Source organism: Scatophagus argus, chromosome 14 (genome assembly GCF_020382885.2).
Source record: "Scatophagus argus isolate fScaArg1 chromosome 14, fScaArg1.pri, whole genome shotgun sequence".
NCBI lineage: Eukaryota > Metazoa > Chordata > Actinopteri > Scatophagidae > Scatophagus > Scatophagus argus.
In genome coordinates, this window is record NC_058506.1 from 11979044 (window position 1) to 11997368 (window position 18325).

The 18325-nt window shown below is 42.7% G+C and overlaps 1 protein-coding gene across 1 annotated transcript in view; it reads left to right on the forward strand.

Moving 5' to 3' along the window:
- Nucleotides 1–161: 161 nt before the first annotated feature.
- The window catches only part of mtus2a (microtubule associated tumor suppressor candidate 2a), a 42533-nt gene continuing 24369 nt past the window's right edge, over nt 162–18325 (forward strand). The window contains exons 1-3 of the mRNA XM_046409801.1: nt 162–254; nt 10558–12895; nt 15717–15975. Of these exons, the coding sequence (XP_046265757.1) occupies nt 10814–12895; nt 15717–15975 (2341 nt within the window). The 5' untranslated portion in view covers nt 162–254; nt 10558–10813. The remainder of the gene's footprint in view (nt 255–10557; nt 12896–15716; nt 15976–18325) is intronic.

The following is an 18325-nucleotide window of genomic DNA, read 5'->3' on the forward strand; positions in this document are numbered from 1 at the left end:
ACCTGGTCCAGCAGAGGGCGCAAACGTGCTAAGAAAGAAGAGTCCGGTGTTGTGTGCGTGAAAGGATGCTCCGCCAGGTGTCGGCTGCAGCATCAGCACCGCTCCTCCTCCTCCTCCGATCCGCAGCATCTCCCTCTCTCGCATAGTGTTATTGCCAGTTAGAGAGGAAGAGAGGAGAGACAAGCTTGTGATTCCTTTTCGCAACTCCTGCATTTGACCGACATCATTCTAGCTATCAACAGCAAGGAAACGAGGTAAGTAGCACAAACAGCCTTAAAACAGCTTGCGGGTGTTTTTTGATTTATTTATTTATTTTACAACGACGCTTCTCGTGCCAGCAGGTTTCTTGAAGAAGTGTCGCATGTATATTTGCTTGTAGACTGTGGGTCTTGGTGCTGACTCGGTTCGCTCATATATGACCAGATGATTTTTCGTCGGTCTGATGCGGTGCAGTTTGTGAGGGAATCTGTGAAATTTCACAGCCTGTTTCTTAAAAAACAAAAAAACAAAAACAAAAAGACGAAGGCGGAACTTGACCCGCAGATTGCACTGTAAGTGGAGCAGTGGGCCAGAGGAGAGTGTGGTGGAGGAGAGTGAGGTCAGACAGTGAAGAGCAGGTTGCTGTGATGGATGGAGCAGGTCAAGTCTCTGTGGGTGATGCTAATGATCAGACATAGATTACCCAGGCTTTAGACCTGACTCCAGCTATGATCCACTGTGCTAAGTGGGACAATGAAGGATTTTTTTGTTTTGTTTTGTTCTAATAAGAATGATCGTAGTTTTTATTTTTTGTTTTTAATCATTTCTGTTTATTACTTTTAAACAATGTCTCGTTAGATTGATGGGAATGTCCAAGTTTGCTTAGGCCCACTAATAATTTCTGGCAAACAGAAACAAAAAATAGAAAAGAAAAAAAAAAGGTTCTAATGATTTCCACCCATAACTGCTTTTCCTTTAAAAATGCCCCCCCCCCCAAAAGATTGTTCTGTAGTTGTTTTGTTCTTGCTGCTATGCACACTCAGACTTAAGCCTTTCAATGGATATTTTTTTGAAGAAGTAGTATGTGAAGTTGAAAGAAAGATATGCTTTGTTCAGAGACAGATCAACACTTCCAGGAAAACCTTTTCCAAGATTTAGAACCGATACTGGTTTCCTTTGAAAAACACTTTTGTTCAAATTCTCTCTTTTTCTTCTCTTTACCTTCATTTATCAACAAAGGCATGAATCTAACACCTCTACAAAGAACCGAGGAGCCTCCTTCAGGTCCACAGTATTTCTGTGTTCTTTTGCAACAATTCCCATGTCCTCAGCCTCACCTTTCAGCCTGTTATGGAGGACAGGGAGCAGAGGAAAGACACGTGATGATGTATAAAATAAAAGTGAACAGACTGAGGGCTTGTCTTTCACACTCAGCTCCTCTTGTCCTGACTGATTGGTGTCTGATGATCCGGTTGTCCTTGAGACTGTGGGGGAAGTTTTCCTGTCTTTGTCAGCATGGATGTTATATGCATGTTTTGTTTACTTGGCTAATATTTTTTTGCTTTGCAACTGTTTAAAGACTGATAGCAATTAGCATTTGGCTGCACTGCACGAAGACGATGTGTGTCTCATAGGTTTACCCTGAGATGTTAAAATATGTGTGGGAAGTGTGTATTTTGTGTTTATTGGAATGCTCTGCTGTCTTTATCGATCCCAATATCAGAGGCTTCCCACATCTATGGATCTTCCAGTCCATTTTGCTAAATCTTGCCAATCCCTCCCAGTCAAGTTAATGTGGAGGTTGACACTGCATCAAAGCAGGGCAGTGCAGCCTGTGGCCTTGTAACTGTACGCCGTCTGCTGTGGCTGCCATTTCAGATGCTGATGCATGTGTGATTGATTCATTACATCTGACCTCTGCGATGTCTGAACTGCGATCAATTCAGCAAATCTCTGCCAGGAAAACCACTCACAGCGAGTGTGTGTGTGTGTGTTTGTGTTAAAGCTTGGGCTCAGGTGCTTATATGTGTGTGTCTGTGCAGGTAAGACAGTTTGTCACACAGCCTGTAAGTGCACCACACCGGTTCGACCTTCAAGGTCACTTTATAGGACAGAACAGAGGAGGAGGAGGAGCAGGAGGAGGAGGAGGAGGGAGGGAGAAAATAAAGATTATAAGTGAATGGAAGGAGAGAGAGGAGGAAAAGTATGTCAGTATGCCTCTCAATTTCATGTCGATTATGTGCATTTCCAACTCTTTTTTTTTTAATTTTCAAACTTGTATTGCTTCTTTTTTTGTCTTTAGTGCTAATTGACACCACGCTGCTAAAAATAGTTAGGAAATAACAACAGCAGGTGCAGTTATTTCACTAAACTGTGCTGTGATCGCTCATAGTTCATTAATTTGGAGGCTATTCTTTTCTCATTATGAGGATGTTTGTGTGTGTGTGTGTGTGTGTGTGTGTGAATGAAGTGTCAACACACATGCAAACATGTTCTCAAATTCACGCTGTCTTTTGTCTGGAAGGTGGCAATGAGCTTGTTGTAGCTCCTCCCCTGCAGTCACAGGAAGGACACCACAGGGTGAACAGAGAGACACGCCTCCTTAGATGACACAAACACACACACGCATACACACATTTGGAATCAACATAAAAGACCTTTTTCACTCATGTGTTAGTGCGCGCATCCATTTGCTGAATCTGTGCAGTCGGTTTTAGGAAAGTGCGTTCCTTGTTTTTGTTGTATTTTTGAGTTCTCTGTAATGATATTAGTCAGTAAGCCGTAATCCTTATTAAGCAAATGAATGCTACTCTGTGAATGAACTTAAGTGTGTAGTGTTTTCTCACGAGGACAGAACTGTAGGAGATATACTCAGCTTGACTGTAAAATGCCACAGAAAGTGAGTCAACGCCATACATTTTTTATGACACGTCTCCACGCTGTACATCTACGTTCTTTTGAGCCGCGTCCGTGTTCCCAGAAATAAACTTCTGTGTCAGAATAGCAGCAGTATATGTGAATCCTTAAGCTGAATAGCACTGCTCTTTAAGTTCCCAAATGGAGTGCTTTGCCCTGTCCAGCACTCTCTCTCTCTCTCTCCCTCCCTCATTTCTTTGTCCAATGTATGAAAAGTCTTTTTGCCAAACACACACACACACACACACACTCAGTGACTTCAGACCATTACCATATCACTCCCTCAGTCCGCTCTATTCTTCACTCACCTCTCACTGATCCTGTGCCAGACGTCCCTCCCCCACACCCCTGGGGTTTACCACTTGCATATAACACATGCATACACACATTTACACATTACAATACTAGCTCGATTCCCCCACATCCAATGGCCCACCCCCCACCCCCCGTTCTCTGCAGCATCGTTTGCTTCTATTATCATGTGTTCCTAAAATATACAGAGGTGACTCAGCCTGTCTGAGCTGCACTCAGCGTTTCTTTGTCTGGGCTGATTTTGCCAGCTTTATGTCTGCTGTGTATGTTTGTGTATGTCTGTGTGAACATGTGGCAACTTCCCTACGGTCCCACAGAGGATTCCACTGTAGCTGAATTCTTTGTCTGCAGCGGTTTTGCATTTGAAGTGAACTCCTATCCTCACCTCTCCTCTCCCCTTTGTCCCCTCATACAGTCTTGCCCACCAGCCATGCAAGAGTTAACATTTCTCTCTGCGACAGGAGTGAGGGTAGTGGGTGGAGGGGCTTCGCTAATAACAATGCGGTGCAACCAGCAACCAGCATGGAAATACACCCCTTTTTTCCTCTCCTCCATGCCACCCCTGTCTGGATCTATGTTTCAACTGCAGGGCTCAGAGAACCAATAAACACAAGTCTAGCATTTTCATCCTTCTCTTAATTTTTTCCCCGAGACTGTAGTGGTCTGTTTATTTCTAATAATGCTTATCGCCATATCAGTTCCTGTCACTTTATTGTTCCCAGTTTATCTTAATCAGGTTGTCATTTCTCTTATTTCCTGCACATTTGTCTTCCTTTTATCTATATAGACCACAATCAGTCTTTTTAGGCTGCATTGCACAGCAAAACCAGACAGGGAGGCAGGACCATGTATGATTTAGAGGAGATTCATCCCCAGTACTCGCCAAAAGCAACGCTGAAAATATTCTGATTAAGCAGAAGCAAGAAATTTCGTCAGTGAGTGCGCTTTTACATGACAGACCTCTGTTTTGAAAGCCACATTTTCTCCCAGTGAGAAGCTGTCTCTTTGTCTTTGCTCCTGCTGCAGTGATAGCTACTGTCTTACGTGTAGTTGTGTGTGTAGGTGGCACTCATGTTACTAATGTTACTATGTGTGCAACTTTGCACGTGTGCACACAAGTGCACACTCTAAGCTAATGTTTAATTTGGAATGTGACACATTTAATTTAGGCTCTGAGTGTGATCTTCTATCCTTTTTTTAGTACACTTTGTCGGCTTGTCAACAAAGAAAGAAACCCTCTGTGTGAGCATGTGTTGATGGATGGATGTGTGAACGCGTGCCTCCATTTTTCATTTCACTTCAGCTAATAAAATCCTATTATTGGTATTTTGTGATTTACCGGCAATTTCATAGCAGGTAGCAAACGCCGACTGCATGCGCACAATAAGGAAGTAAATCAGCTCTTATTGCAGATGATCTGATTTTCTCATTCTCCTTATTCAGTTTGGTATGACCACCCACTCTGACCCAAGATCCTGCAGAAATCCTGTTACAGTTCCCACTGCGATACAGAATGACTCCCCCTGGGATACAAAAAGGCGTCTGACCATGTGTATGTGGGACTGGAGTGAGAAAGAGAGACAGAGGAGGGGAGAGTAGGGATTATTTGGGCAGACGTTGTCTGCTGAAGCACCATCTTCAAGGATGAAGATGGGATTGATCACTTTGCCCTGCCCTCATTAATTGTGTATTAAAAAGGTAGAATAAGGACTAGAGGGAGGGAGAGGAGGATAAGACAGAGGCAACTGAAAATGTTGAATTTTGTTTTGTGTTTTTTTTTTTTGAGAAAATGCATAGCTTGATTGAATACAGCTAGGAGCTTATTTTGTGCTGCAGTCAGGGAGGCTTGTTAATAAGAAGTACTTCTGTTGTTTCTATAACGATACATAAAGTGCAGAGCAACAGTCAGGCAAGTGGAGGATACTATTTCTGGATATTTCCCAGTTCTGCTTCCGTGTTCTCTGTGATGATAATCCATTTGCTGTGCATAGTGAATTACCGCTTGGTTCACACATACAAACACTCAGGCACAGTTTAGTGAATCATCACTTGTGAAATTCTGTCTACAGGGTGTCTATTGTGTCTTCTGTGAAAATGGGGCGTTTAGCTCATTTCAGTGCTATTTCTGTCAGTGTTGTGATGCTGACAGAGACGGGAGGCGAAGGAATGGATGACTAGAGCTTAGCTTATTTATGGATAGACTTTCTCAAGGTTTAATCTGCTGGATGATGTGTGATTGGAATGCAAAGTGCAAGGATAAGGAAATACTTTTCAAAAATGGACAAGAGGATGATCGTTGTTGTTATGCGCGTTCAGAATTTACTGGTTTATTTCAGTAATATGTACAAAATCCTGGGATGTATCCACATGTCTGTAGAAAGTTCACAAGTTCACCCTTTCATGCACTCACATTTTAACACATTCATGCCTCAGGAAAGAGTACAAGGACATGCAAGGATGATGTCATTAGAGATTAATTACATGGATGCGGAGACACAGCATACACTGTATTAGAAGGCTGGAGTTTCATCTTTAAGGATAACTGCTACACTGTATTTTTATGTAAATCCTGCATTTAATCTAATTATGTCATAAGCTCACACGCCAGGATCATAAATTATGGTTATGCACATGTCAACGCTCTGTCCATTTGTGTTCACTCCATCTCTTTTGCTTCTGTTTCACTGTGCTGGAATTCATGTCTCTGCCGAAGGGATGTGTGTTTCGTGTGTGCGTGTTGGTCATTGGGGGTTCCCCTGGGATGAGGGAGCTATAAAACCTGTCTGCTCTCCAGTGGGGGAGGAGAGGAATAAAGCAAAGTGCCACAGACAAATGGCTTCTGTAATAGCCACATGTGGTGGCGGACCAACAAAGACGTTGAGAGAAAAGTGTGTGTGCGCATGTGTTGATTGTGTGTGTCTGTGCAGGTGAGTGCGTCCATGTGAGACATATATGTGCTCATATGCCTACACAGTCTTTGTGTTGTAACGTGTACATTTGGAAGACAACAAAATGGATTGTGTGTTACGTGTCCTACCTGGCTTGACTTAACAGGGTCATTGAGAGAAAAATATATGAGATTCTGGGCCAAATTTGTTCTAGAAAATAAACTTCTGTGCAGGAGAGAACCTTCACTCAATGAAAATAAGCTTGACAATTCCACCCATTTTGCCATGCAAAACTAAGGGATTGTATGCAAATTAATGGGATTTGGAGTTGAATCTTATACGGATATTTTCTTTGGACCCTCCACTAGACTTAGAAATGCAGTGCAGTGTGGCTCTGAATGCTGATGGAGCCAAGCTCTGCAATATGTTCACCTCACTCCCAAATTACACTTAATGAATGCGTATACAAATTCAGTCAGACAATGCTATGGCCTGAAACGTTCGAGATTACATGTCTGACTGTCGCTCACATCAGTTATGTGATGCCTGGTTTAGAGCATTGGTTTTTTGGGGGTTTTTTTTTTGTTTTTTTTTTGAGGCAGGTTTTTCAAAAAGTAAATACAATCACAATAAATCTAGGCAGATGGAATCTACTCTCAGGAAAAATTCAATTGAAATTGACTAAAATAAAAAAAAAAACAGTCTCCTCTAATACTTAGATAGTGAACTTCTATCATGATATCTACTACACCCAGAACAGGAATTTATAAAATGGAAACATGAGTTACTTTATGTTGTTATATTACCTCTTTCATCAATGAGAACAATTTAGCACTCATTGGCATTATGTATGGTAACAGCTTTGCAGTAATTACTTCTATCTGTTCTCTTGAGCTTATATTAGTAAGTCACTTCAGAAATGTTGCTCGATGCATTCCCTTCCATCAGTCTAATTGGAAAGCTGTGGCTCTCCTGTGACAGCTCTCCTTCCTTCTGCATCCATCTGCATGTCTCATCTCTCCCACCTCATGTCTGTGTCTCATCCTTTCACCCACACAGAAAATCAAAATGAGAGCAAGGAAGGTTTTTCTCTTTTCCAGTTCTACTCCACTAGATTTTATTTTTCTCTCCTTTTTCAGTGAATCTCGCTCTCAGCTCATCATTTGTGGTTGAGGAATAGGTTTTTTTGTGGTTGAAAAACACAAATTCCGGTCCATTACTGAACCTGATCACTGCTGAGACATCGTCTTATCCTGCCCAATGCCCTCATCAGCTCAGCGATGCTTCCGTCTGCCCACTTGCAGGAACATGATTGCTCTTAGATGAGTAGTTTATACCTTGTGGGGAAAAAAGAACCTTGGCTTCGACGGTGTGTGTTTTGTGTGCGCGTGTGTGTTCTTGTGGCAGCTTATGAGTGTGAGTTCACATGTGAAACCGTTGCACAGCAGAATGTAAACATGAGTGTGTGTAATTCATGAAGGTAACCTTCAGAACAGTCTGCCCTTTCCTGTTGCTGACCACTTTCCCTGATGGACGTAGAGGTTAGGACACGTATTCCCTGGGATACGGCATTGCCATGACAACAGCAGTGGGATTTGTCTGTTGTTTCTCTTTTTTCCTTAAGTTTTACCTCCTGCTGTTTTCCCAGAGGAGCTCGTAGTGAGTAGATCCCTCAACTAGTGAGTCTTGCCACCATATAAAAGAAAGCTTGCCTTCTTACACATATGCAAGAGTAACATCAGTGTTGCCATCTCTGGTGAATTTTATTTCAAGTCCTACTTCTACCATATCATCATATAGTAAATGTATCTTATCTATTCACTGTGGATAATAATGTAAATGAATTACCGAACACCACTGACAACAGTGCATAGAGAACACATGAAGTAAAAAATGTTTTGCTTTGGACTTATCTTATTGCTTAATGTCCACATTTGTCAATACCTTCCAGACTTGCAATTGCACTCCTGTAACTGTAATTTTGATTCAAATTCCAGTCAAAGGAAAAATCAAGTCAGCCCCATCCTACTTCATCTACTCCCATGTGATTCTGCCATATAAACGAGTATGCTATCAAAAGCAGAAACAGAGAAACACGTGTCTCCAGAAGCACCCCAAAACAGAGCTATTTTTTAAACGTTTTTTATCGTCACAACAGGTCTTTTTCATTCACACAGACAGGTTCTTTTGTTCTCTGTCTTGCTGTGTTTAGGGTTTTGCCAGATTGGTTTTGTCTGCCTCGCTGTGAAATGATGTGCAGCTTATTCTGGTTCAGCCACTGTGACCAAGCTTAGCTCTTTGCCTGCCCAAGTCTGCTGTCATCAGCACAACCGCCAGTGGTACATCAGTGCCATAATCAATGTGCGACCCACTCTCTACAACTCTCCGTGTCTTTCTTTCCCTCCCATCACTTTCCTTCCCCGCCTCTACGAATTGTGTCTGTGTGTGTTTTATAATTAACTAATTATTTGATTGTGTGCACCATATGGGTAAATATTAGCATTGTGCACAGAGGTGCAGACAACAGTGTGTATATTATCTTACATGTTGTTTGTCTAATTGTCTAAAGTAATGAATTTTCCTACGGCCGTTCAGCATTCTTTGATCTCAAACAGAATATTACAGATGTAGAAAACAAATGCCCATTTGTCTGTCTGATATCAATATCTTATCATTTTTTTTAGAAATTTGTAGCAAGTGAATATTTTTTGTGTTATGTTCATTTATGAAGGTTTCACAATTAAGTCTAACAATCATTTTTTTAACATTGAGATCACAGAGCTCAGGGAAACCTTCTTTCAAGAGATTCAGGATCAGAAAAATATGATCATGTTTCCCCTCCAAGTATATTTGAACAAAATGTAGCTCTGTTGGATTGGCCAAAGGCAGTGAGAGGTGCCATCTTAGTAGTTCACTCTGCAACTGGACACAAGGAGAAAGCACCTGCTAATGAGAACAGACTCCCCCGCTACACGTATTATTAGAGGGTGGTGCTTCTATTTTAACTGTGGAACCTACTCAGATATTTAGTGTGATGGTTTAAAGACCATATTTGACTACATAATGACCATCTTGGTCTAAATATACCATATTCACTGATGTATGAATGATGTGTGTGATGTATGAAATAGGATGTGTTTGACAAGAAAACAGAAAATACTCAAATGAAATGGACTATATTCTGTGGTTTTTAAGACTTCTGATTCAAGACAGAAGGGGAATTCTTAACAGAACTCTTGCATAATTATGGAAAGACTGCAATGTAAAGAGACACCCGGAAGTCTTCTCTTGAGAGCAAAAACATAACAGGGTCCTTACATGTCACAGTCACTAAAGTTTTCTTGGGTGTATTAATGTGTGTTTGCATGTTGGTATGAGTGTTTTTTTAAACCATCCTACATTTGCCATTTGCCCTCCCTGCCATCTGCTCAGCTATTCACCGCACATGTTTCATGATGGCACCTCGTAGAGTCGCATACTTTCAAAGGGTGTCTACACAGAGTGAATCAGCCAGTTGAATCTCAGTTTTCTGTACATCCAGCAGAAAGTTGCTTTTAAATGAAGAAGAGTGTGTTGTTGTCATGTTCGATCAAATCGTGCCATTGGCTTAATCAGCCATATGGCGTGTTAGAGAAGGCATGTTGAGAGAGGCGTGTTAACCCTTCTGTAGCGATCAGACCTACAGTGCGGATTTATCCCTCCTAAGCTGATGTTATCACTCCTTGCCTAGTACAACACCCACACATCACTTTAATTTTTTTTTTTTTTTTTTTTTACATGTTGAGAACACGCATGCACTTGAGCATATTGCAGACTCAGTTATATACTCTATAAAAGCAAAATGGAACATACTTTTATTGTAGATTTTTCCCTATATTCTTATTGTGCCTATGATTTTCCAGTGTCTATTCAGAAAAAATGATCTCATTACAAAACGCTTCAAACCCATCACTCCCCTCTTTCATGTCTTCATCAGACATCCCCAGGTGAATGGCTCGCTTATGTACAGTCTATAGCCACAACTACCCCCCACTTCTCTCTTCACTTATCTCTTTTCTTTAAGCCATAATAATTTGATAATTGCACCTCTTTTATTAATGCTGTACTGCTCTTGCTGGTTACAATATGAACATTATTACTCTACATTTAGCCACTGGTCACATTACATTTAAATTTGCATCATTTAATGTTGAATGCTTTGATTCAGCAGATGTTTGGAAAAGTTCTGAAAAATACCTCTGAAATTGAAACAATGTTTTTCCAAGACTTCAGCTTCCTGTCATGCCTCCAATGTCTTTTTGTCCCATGGGCAAAATGGTCATAAGGGTACAAGACTGTGAGCTAGGCATAGCTGATGTCATAAATTGCTGCTACCCAGACCAGACTAAATATAAAGCAGATTTTATGACTCTGTGGGGTTATCAGCCTTTCTTACAGTGTCCTTTTTTGTTTTTCATTCCAGATCAAACAGACCACCATCTCCCCAAAGAGCCATCAAAGACAGTTTTTTAAGCTCACAGTAGATACAAGATAAGTGGCAAGTTGAAGTGAAAAAGATTTCATGAGATGACATTTTGTCTTTGGAATAATCAACTGAAGGACCATCATCACACACACCCTGAAGAGGAGAAGCAAGGAAGGAAGAAATATTTGTAAGTCCATAAATGGCCTTAACATCTCACAGGTGCCATTGAGTGTGTCAGCAGACTTGGTTCAACATGAGCATCCCAAGTGGTTACCAGGGACTGACGGTCAATGTTGACAGAGGAGAAAAGATTGTAAATAAAACCCAGATTCACTTCCCCCAGTCTGGTGATGATAATGCCAATCAGTTATCTTCCATTGCTGACCAAGAAGGAGAAAGACTGGTAGAAGATGCAAGGTACAGCACAATCTCCATCCCTCCCTTGGTCTCTCAGAGCGATTCCCCGGACAAGTTAGTGATCTGGGGTTCTGCTCAACAATGCATGGAGCCTGAGCTCAGAGAGATTGAGCTTTTGGAGTGTCAGGAGATACATACGTTTTTGGGAAACAGGGCTCAGGGAGAGGAGAATGAAGAGGAAGATGATGGAGGAAGTATAAGAGATGGAAAAGATGAAGGTCCCATGTCTATATCCTCAAGCTCAACTGCCAGTTCTGCTTCAACTGGAGTGAGGAGAAATGACAACGACAGCAACAAAGTGGAAAGCAGAATACAGAGGGCCAGAGAGGTGCAGAAAAGGATTGCCTGTCATAGCACTGAAGAGCTAGACACATGTGTGACAGGCTCAATAGAGGAAAGGGACAACAGGTCAGGCAGAGCAAGAGACAGAGAGAGACGCAAGGGAGGTCTGAAGGAGTCCAAGTCAGAGACAAACGTATTTGTCTCCAGTCTATCAGCCCTTTCCCTCAGTGGGAGTCTTGCAAGTGCTCTGGATAGTAGTGGGGAAACGCAGTCTATCATCCCTCCGTCCAACTCCAAGACCAACCCTTATTCCAATACAAACAGCACTACCTCAGCCCAGACCAGAAGGACAGCCCCTGTCGATGCCAACCAGAACTCCCCACCATCGCATCTACAGGGAAAACATGGCTGTGCTCAAAACTACAACCAGGATCAAAGACAGGAGGAGGGAGGTCATCACAGAAATGGATTGTCCCTTGAAGGGGGACTAAGCCAAAGAAGGAAGGCTGGATTTGAGGAGAGGGTGATGCCACCACGAAGGCAACAGCTTGTCAGACCCCTCTGTCAGACAGAGATGGGAAGAGCGAGGAGCTTACCAGAGCCCAGTGTTCATCAAGCTGAAACAGGGCAACCTTCTTCCACCAACCTCCCCACGGATTCACACAGTAATGGGTCCAACAGGAAGTTAACAAAGTCATCTTTACGTGAGCCATCAGACTTCTCTGCCCTGTACAGCGCATCCCATCCCTCGCAGCCCAGGCAGCCAAACCAGGCAGCCCAGAGGGAGGCTCCACCTACAGAAAAACAGCCAGGTACAACTGCATGGCGTAATGCAAGTCCTTCCAGTCCTTCTGCTTTAGAAAAGAGACCCCAGACTCAGCTCACATACAGAAAGAATTGCTCCAGTCCCAACAGGATGAGGGTTGATTCTAGGTCATCTACCCCTCCCCACTCCCCTCTCAGGACACCCCAGGGTTCACCACGTAGACAACCCTCCATGTACCTCGTTTCCAAGAATGTCTCTGGAGTGGTTAGACACAACCCGTCAGGATACAACCCTGTTGTAACAACATCAGCTCAGGGCAATGGCAACAGTTGTATGAGAGCACCAGTCAAAACCAATATAAGCACAAGTGGAATCCCCAAAGCGCCTCTTAACAACCAGCAGAGCTCTAATCACAACTCCAGCCCCAAAGAGAGCTCCCCATCACCTAAACTTAAACCTAAAGGAGTCCGACCTAAAATCATTACCTATGTCCGTAAGAATCCTCAGTTTAAGCCTCAGGCTTCTGATGGACCTTATCAGGTATCCTCTCTACCATCCCGGCTCTCAGCATACACACACGCCCAACCATCCTTCAAGGACACCCCTAAAGACCCCATCAAGCCTGATGCAGAAACCAGAGGACCCCCAGTACTCAGTGCCTCCAATCTGCTTTATGACAAATACCGCCAAGAGATGCAGACAAACATCTTTCCATCAGGAATGCTGAGCAGGAGTATCAGGCCCTCTGGACATACACACACTGTCCCCCCTGCACACACACATGCCGCTCCACATGCACACACACACAGCCACACGGCACCCCCAAAGCTGGGCAGCAAAGCAAACAACTTCTATGGGGCATCATCAGAGGTGAGTATGTGCAGTCTTCACTATATATCACCGTATGTATCTTGTATCATTATCAGAAATATTTCTATTATTGTCTGTTGTAGTTTGATATTGTACTCATCTTCATTCAACAAAGGATTTTTTTATCATGCTGAGATGCAGCAGAGTCCACTATCACAGCACATTCACATTAACAGTGAATTACAAAAATAGGATTTAATTGTGATGGTTCCCATATGAGTTAACAGACAGAATTACTTTATGATATGCATTATGTTAAATACATCAAACACAAAGACAAACCTCTAAATTAGTTGACTCTGCTTGCGAGGTTTTTTGCTGATGTCCATAGTTTTCATCTCACAGTAAACCATGTATAATTGATCACAGCTGCTCTGCATTTTATTCTCACTCTAACAAGAGCTGCTCATTATCGCTCAAAAATCATTCCTTATTGATTATGATTAAATAGCTTCATTTGGTATTCATATTCATGAAGAGTCAAACACCAGCATGTGGAAATAAATAATTAATGCATTCTGAAGTACAAAGTCCATAGGGACAAGGTGATTCTGATGCATTGTATGTCACTGCATGTACCGTATTTTCACGACTATAAGGCGCATATAAACGTCTTAGATTTTTTTCAAAATGTGCAGCGCGCCCTATCGTCCAGAGCGCCCTATCTGTGTGCGGACGTAGGTGAGAACCATGATGCTGCGGACGTGATAGAGAACATGGGTGCGTGATTTGTGTATAAAAGAACAGGTATGTGCTTTATGCAGAACATTGCTGTCTTAACAACCCTGAAAATGGCAAAGAGACACGCTTACGAAGCTCAGTTTAAGCTGAAGGCTATCAGCTACGCCGAGGAACACGGGAATCGAGCCGCCGCCAGAGAATATAAAATTAACGAATCAATGGTTCGCAAGTGGAGGAAGCTGGAGAACGAGCTGCGACAGGTGAAAAAAACGCAGCTGAGTTTCCGCGGACACAAGGCAAGGTGGCCAGAGCTGGAGGAAAGACTGGAGCAATGGATCGTCGAGCAAAGAGCGGGTGGGAGGAGCGTTTCGACGGTCACCATTCGGCTTAGAGCAGTAAAGTTAGCGGAGGAAATGAAAATTCAACATTTCCACGGAGGTCCGTCTTGGTGCTTCCGGTTCATGAAGCGGTGCCTTTTCTCCATCCGGAGCAGGACGACGGTAGCGCAGCAGCGTCCGGCGGATTATTGTGAGAAGCTGGCGAACTTCCGCTCTTTCTGCAGCAGACACATCGCCGACAAAAACATCCAGCCGAGCCACATCACCAACATGGACGAGGTGCCGCTGACGTTCGACATCCCGGTGAGTCACACGGTGGAAAGGAAGGGAACCAGCACGGTAGCGATACGCACAACGGGGTACGAAAAGGCTTCGTTTACCGTTGTGCTCGGCTGCCATGCCAACGGACAGAAACTGCCGCCGATGGTGATTTTTAAGAGAAAGACTTTGCCTAAAGAGACGTTTCCAGCAGGCGTCATTATTAAGGCAAACGAAAAGGGCTGGATGGACGAGGAAATGATGAAGGATTGGCTGAGGCAGGTGTACGTACGGAGACCGGGTGGTTTTTTCCACACATCACAATCGCTGCTGGTTTGTGATTCCATGCGTGCCCATCTCACCGCCGACGTCAAAAAGCAAGTGAAGCAGATGAACGCTACGCTTGCTGTGATTCCGGGAGGTCTGACGAAGGAACTCCAACCGCTGGACATCGGCGTGAACCGGCCGTTCAAAGTGAGGCTGCGAGCGGCGTGGGAGCGGTGGATGACCGAAGGAGACCACAGTTTCACAAAGACTGGAAGGCAGCGCCGGGCGAGTTACGCCACAGTTTGTGACTGGATTGTAGCTGCTTGGGCTAACGTGTCTGCTGGCACTGTTGTTCGAGCTTTTGCTAAAGCCGGCATCATTTCTGGGGAGCCGCACGGCACGGACTCTGACTCTGACAGTGAGGAACGTGAACCTGCCATGTGTGATTTAGCGCAGCTGTTCAATTCCGACACAGAGGATGAGGACTTCAATGGGTTTGAGTGACTGTTACCGGTAATGTGCTTGTTTTAGTGTTGTAATTAATACTTAAATAAAGCACAACCAAACTCAGTTTTGCTCCCGATCTATTTTTAAATATGCACGTGTGTGTTGTCAGGCGGGCGTACGTAGTATATGAATACACACAGGGGCGGACGTGTACGGTATATAAAACGTGTATATAAAACCCGCGCCCTATCTTCAGGTGCGCCTTATCTGTGTGTTAAATACAATAATTGCACACATAACTGAGACTGCGCCTTTTCGTACGGTGCGCCTTTTCGTCGTGAAAATACGGTATGTTAGCATTTTGTCCAGCACACAGGGTAATTGCCTACAGGTCACATGAGTTTCCCTGCAGGTCTGTGTTACATTTTCATTTAGAGCAAATAATAACAGATTTGTTGTGACCTATGCTTCAACTCACAGAATAGTTGAGGTATAGTCAGTAGTGGAAATTCTTGTTATCAGTTACCATACATTACAAATGATTAGCCTTAATTATGCAGATCATTTTTATGACAAAGATAATTAAGTTTATGTGGATACAATGACAGCTGTTAGATAAAAATAAAGTAATCATGATGCTGACAGGTTTGTTAACAGGGTGCCGTTAAATTTGTACTGACTTTGTGCCTTTGCTTGAAATACTTCATTAATATTATAGCCTGGGACTGTATACTGACAGGGTCTCTGGCCCTAGTGTGATTTAAAATTCAGAACTCCAAAAATGTTATCGGATAGTATCTTTAGACAGATTTCATTATTTTGAACTGTAGGTGGGAAGATCTGCCAGTTTTAAAGGGAGTGCTGTTGAGGATGCACTGCAGACCCGGATGGCCACTCAGGCTGGAGGGAGTGGCAGTCTCCTGCGCTCTGGCAGAGGTCTGCGTCTCGGCCTGGGAGCTGTCACGAGGACGACTACGGGATCAGCCAAGGGCAGAGGGTCTGCACAAGGTCAGAGGTCAACGTTGGTCTTCAGCCAGCCAGTCCAACCTGTCAGCCCAGCAACCAATCAGAAAAGCCAAGATAACACAGGTAATAAAGCATTTCTTCACATTATAAGCAACTAGAATACCAGATGGAAATCTTTTGAGCTACTGTATGTGTCTGATTTTATTTCAGCAATCCAAAATTGGACATGCCCGAGAGCTACTTTATCTCTCTCCACCTTTGCAGCAGCAAGCAGTGGTGGGACTGGTTTGTTTGTGAAACTGGTGTGAGGGGAAAGCAGCTCATTAAAATACTCACACTTTTTGATTAATTTTGGCTTATGTGATTGGAGGGGTTTAAGAAATACTCTGAGGGGACTTGCTCTCCAAAGGGCTGCCATCTACAAAATAAATAAATAAATAAATAGAATCTCGCTCACACTTTCTCTCCACACACACAGCAAATTTCTAATTCAGATGATTCAGATACGGCCTCTGACAGCTGAAGTCAGACCTACATTACAGTTCGACTGTCGCTGGAATATTGAAGGGTGAAAGTGAAATTTCCTCATCACCCTGCACACTGCTGGAAGGCCATGCCATTTATCACTTCCATGCATATTTGATCTGCTCTGAGTGTGATAACCCAGGCACACACAATAAAAATACACAGAGAGAGATACCTGTGCATGCGTACACTCACACATACACACTCACAGCTCCAAACCAAATATGCTGAATTTCTCAACGTGCTGTTGTGACGTGCAAGACTTCCTTATCGTAATCCCAATTAATACATATGTATGGTGTCTCAGTGCGACTCAGCCCTCTGGGAACTACAGGCTTTGAAGTGCAAAGCAATTAACTCTTAAGTAACATCAGTATCTTCCCGCTGGAATCATCTTTCACCCCTCCTGTACCCTGCCCTACACACACTGCATGGATAAACAGCAGCTAAAGTATACACTGCATATGTGGCGTTGGTCAGCATTATGTTCATGTATATTAACTATGTTATTAAGGCATTTCTGTTGTTTTTATTGTTGTTGTTGCTTTTTTCATCAACCTCTTGAAGAAATCTGAGCCAGCAGACCTCAACAAGCACTTTATCGTTCCTTTATTCTCCATCTTTCATATACATATTATAGTAATTATGCTGCATAGCCATTGTGTGAAAGTCAGGATATTGAAACTACTCACATAATTACTGAGTAGGTCTTCATCTCTGTATTGTTCTGATAATGACGCTGATCCACTTACAGGACAGGATGCTTGTGTTGGAGGTACTGTAACTTTAAGGCTCCCTTCTCCTCACTAGTGAAGCTTTGCTTGAGCACTTCTGCAGAGATTGCAGTGCACTCAAGTATCATATTTAAAAACATACAATTTAACGCTTTGTGGAGGAAATCCATGCAGGTTGTCTAAACTCACCTTGAGCTGTAATTAAAATGGGTTGGTCATTATAGCGCTCGTCCCAGCTGCCTGTCTCATTGACTTTACTGAGCCCACTTTACATAATTCATCTCAAGTTAGGATGGCCTTTCCTTCACTTAAAGCCAATGGCTCTTTTGAAGATGTTTTCATTTCTCAGATGTTGTTGGGGAACTGAAAAGTGGTGCTTCAGACCCACTGGCAAAGTAAAATGGTTTTATTCAAATCTCTTGAATGAAAACTGCAAGCTCAGGAAGACACTCAGGAAATTATGAAATTATTTATTATAATTTATTATAACATTTTTCAAATTTTCACTGTCATGAATTTCAATCCTATTTTGGTAAGTAAGCTAGTAAGTGAGTAACTTTATTTATGCATGCAGAGATCTATAGGTGATCACAAAAACTTTAAACTGGATTTTGAATTTGATGGGGAATCCCAGGAGACCTTTTGAAGGACCTGCTTAACAATTTAGCAACAGCATTTCTGACTACTTGTATATAATCCCAGAAAGTCTTTCTTAGGCAGGTGAAAAATGAGCTATAAAAATCAAGATGGGACAATATGACATAATGAATTAACATTTTTCAGACACGATGGGCCTGAACTTAGCAATGTTTTTCATCTGTAAAAAAGAGAGTGAATCACCAACTTGACATGTTGGTCCAGATTCAGAGTTCAGAATCCATTTTAACACCTAGATTTCTTATCCTTCGCAGTAAGACACCCAATCCATTTGACCATCCATTACCTACAGTATAAGGGTAAGAACAGGAGGGACAGAATTAAGAATCCTTTTTTGTCTGGGTTTAACTGTAAGATATTGTTTGCCATCCAACTTTTTACAGCATTCAGACAGTTATTTAAAACTGACATTTTCAGAAACACATACAACAATTTATCAGTATTTTGGAGGTGCAGTCTGTGGAATAATTGACAACTGTAAGTGAAATGCTGAGGCAAGAGTCCAAACAATGTTTCCGTAGCACCAACACAGAAAGAGAGCAGCATGGTCAAAGTCA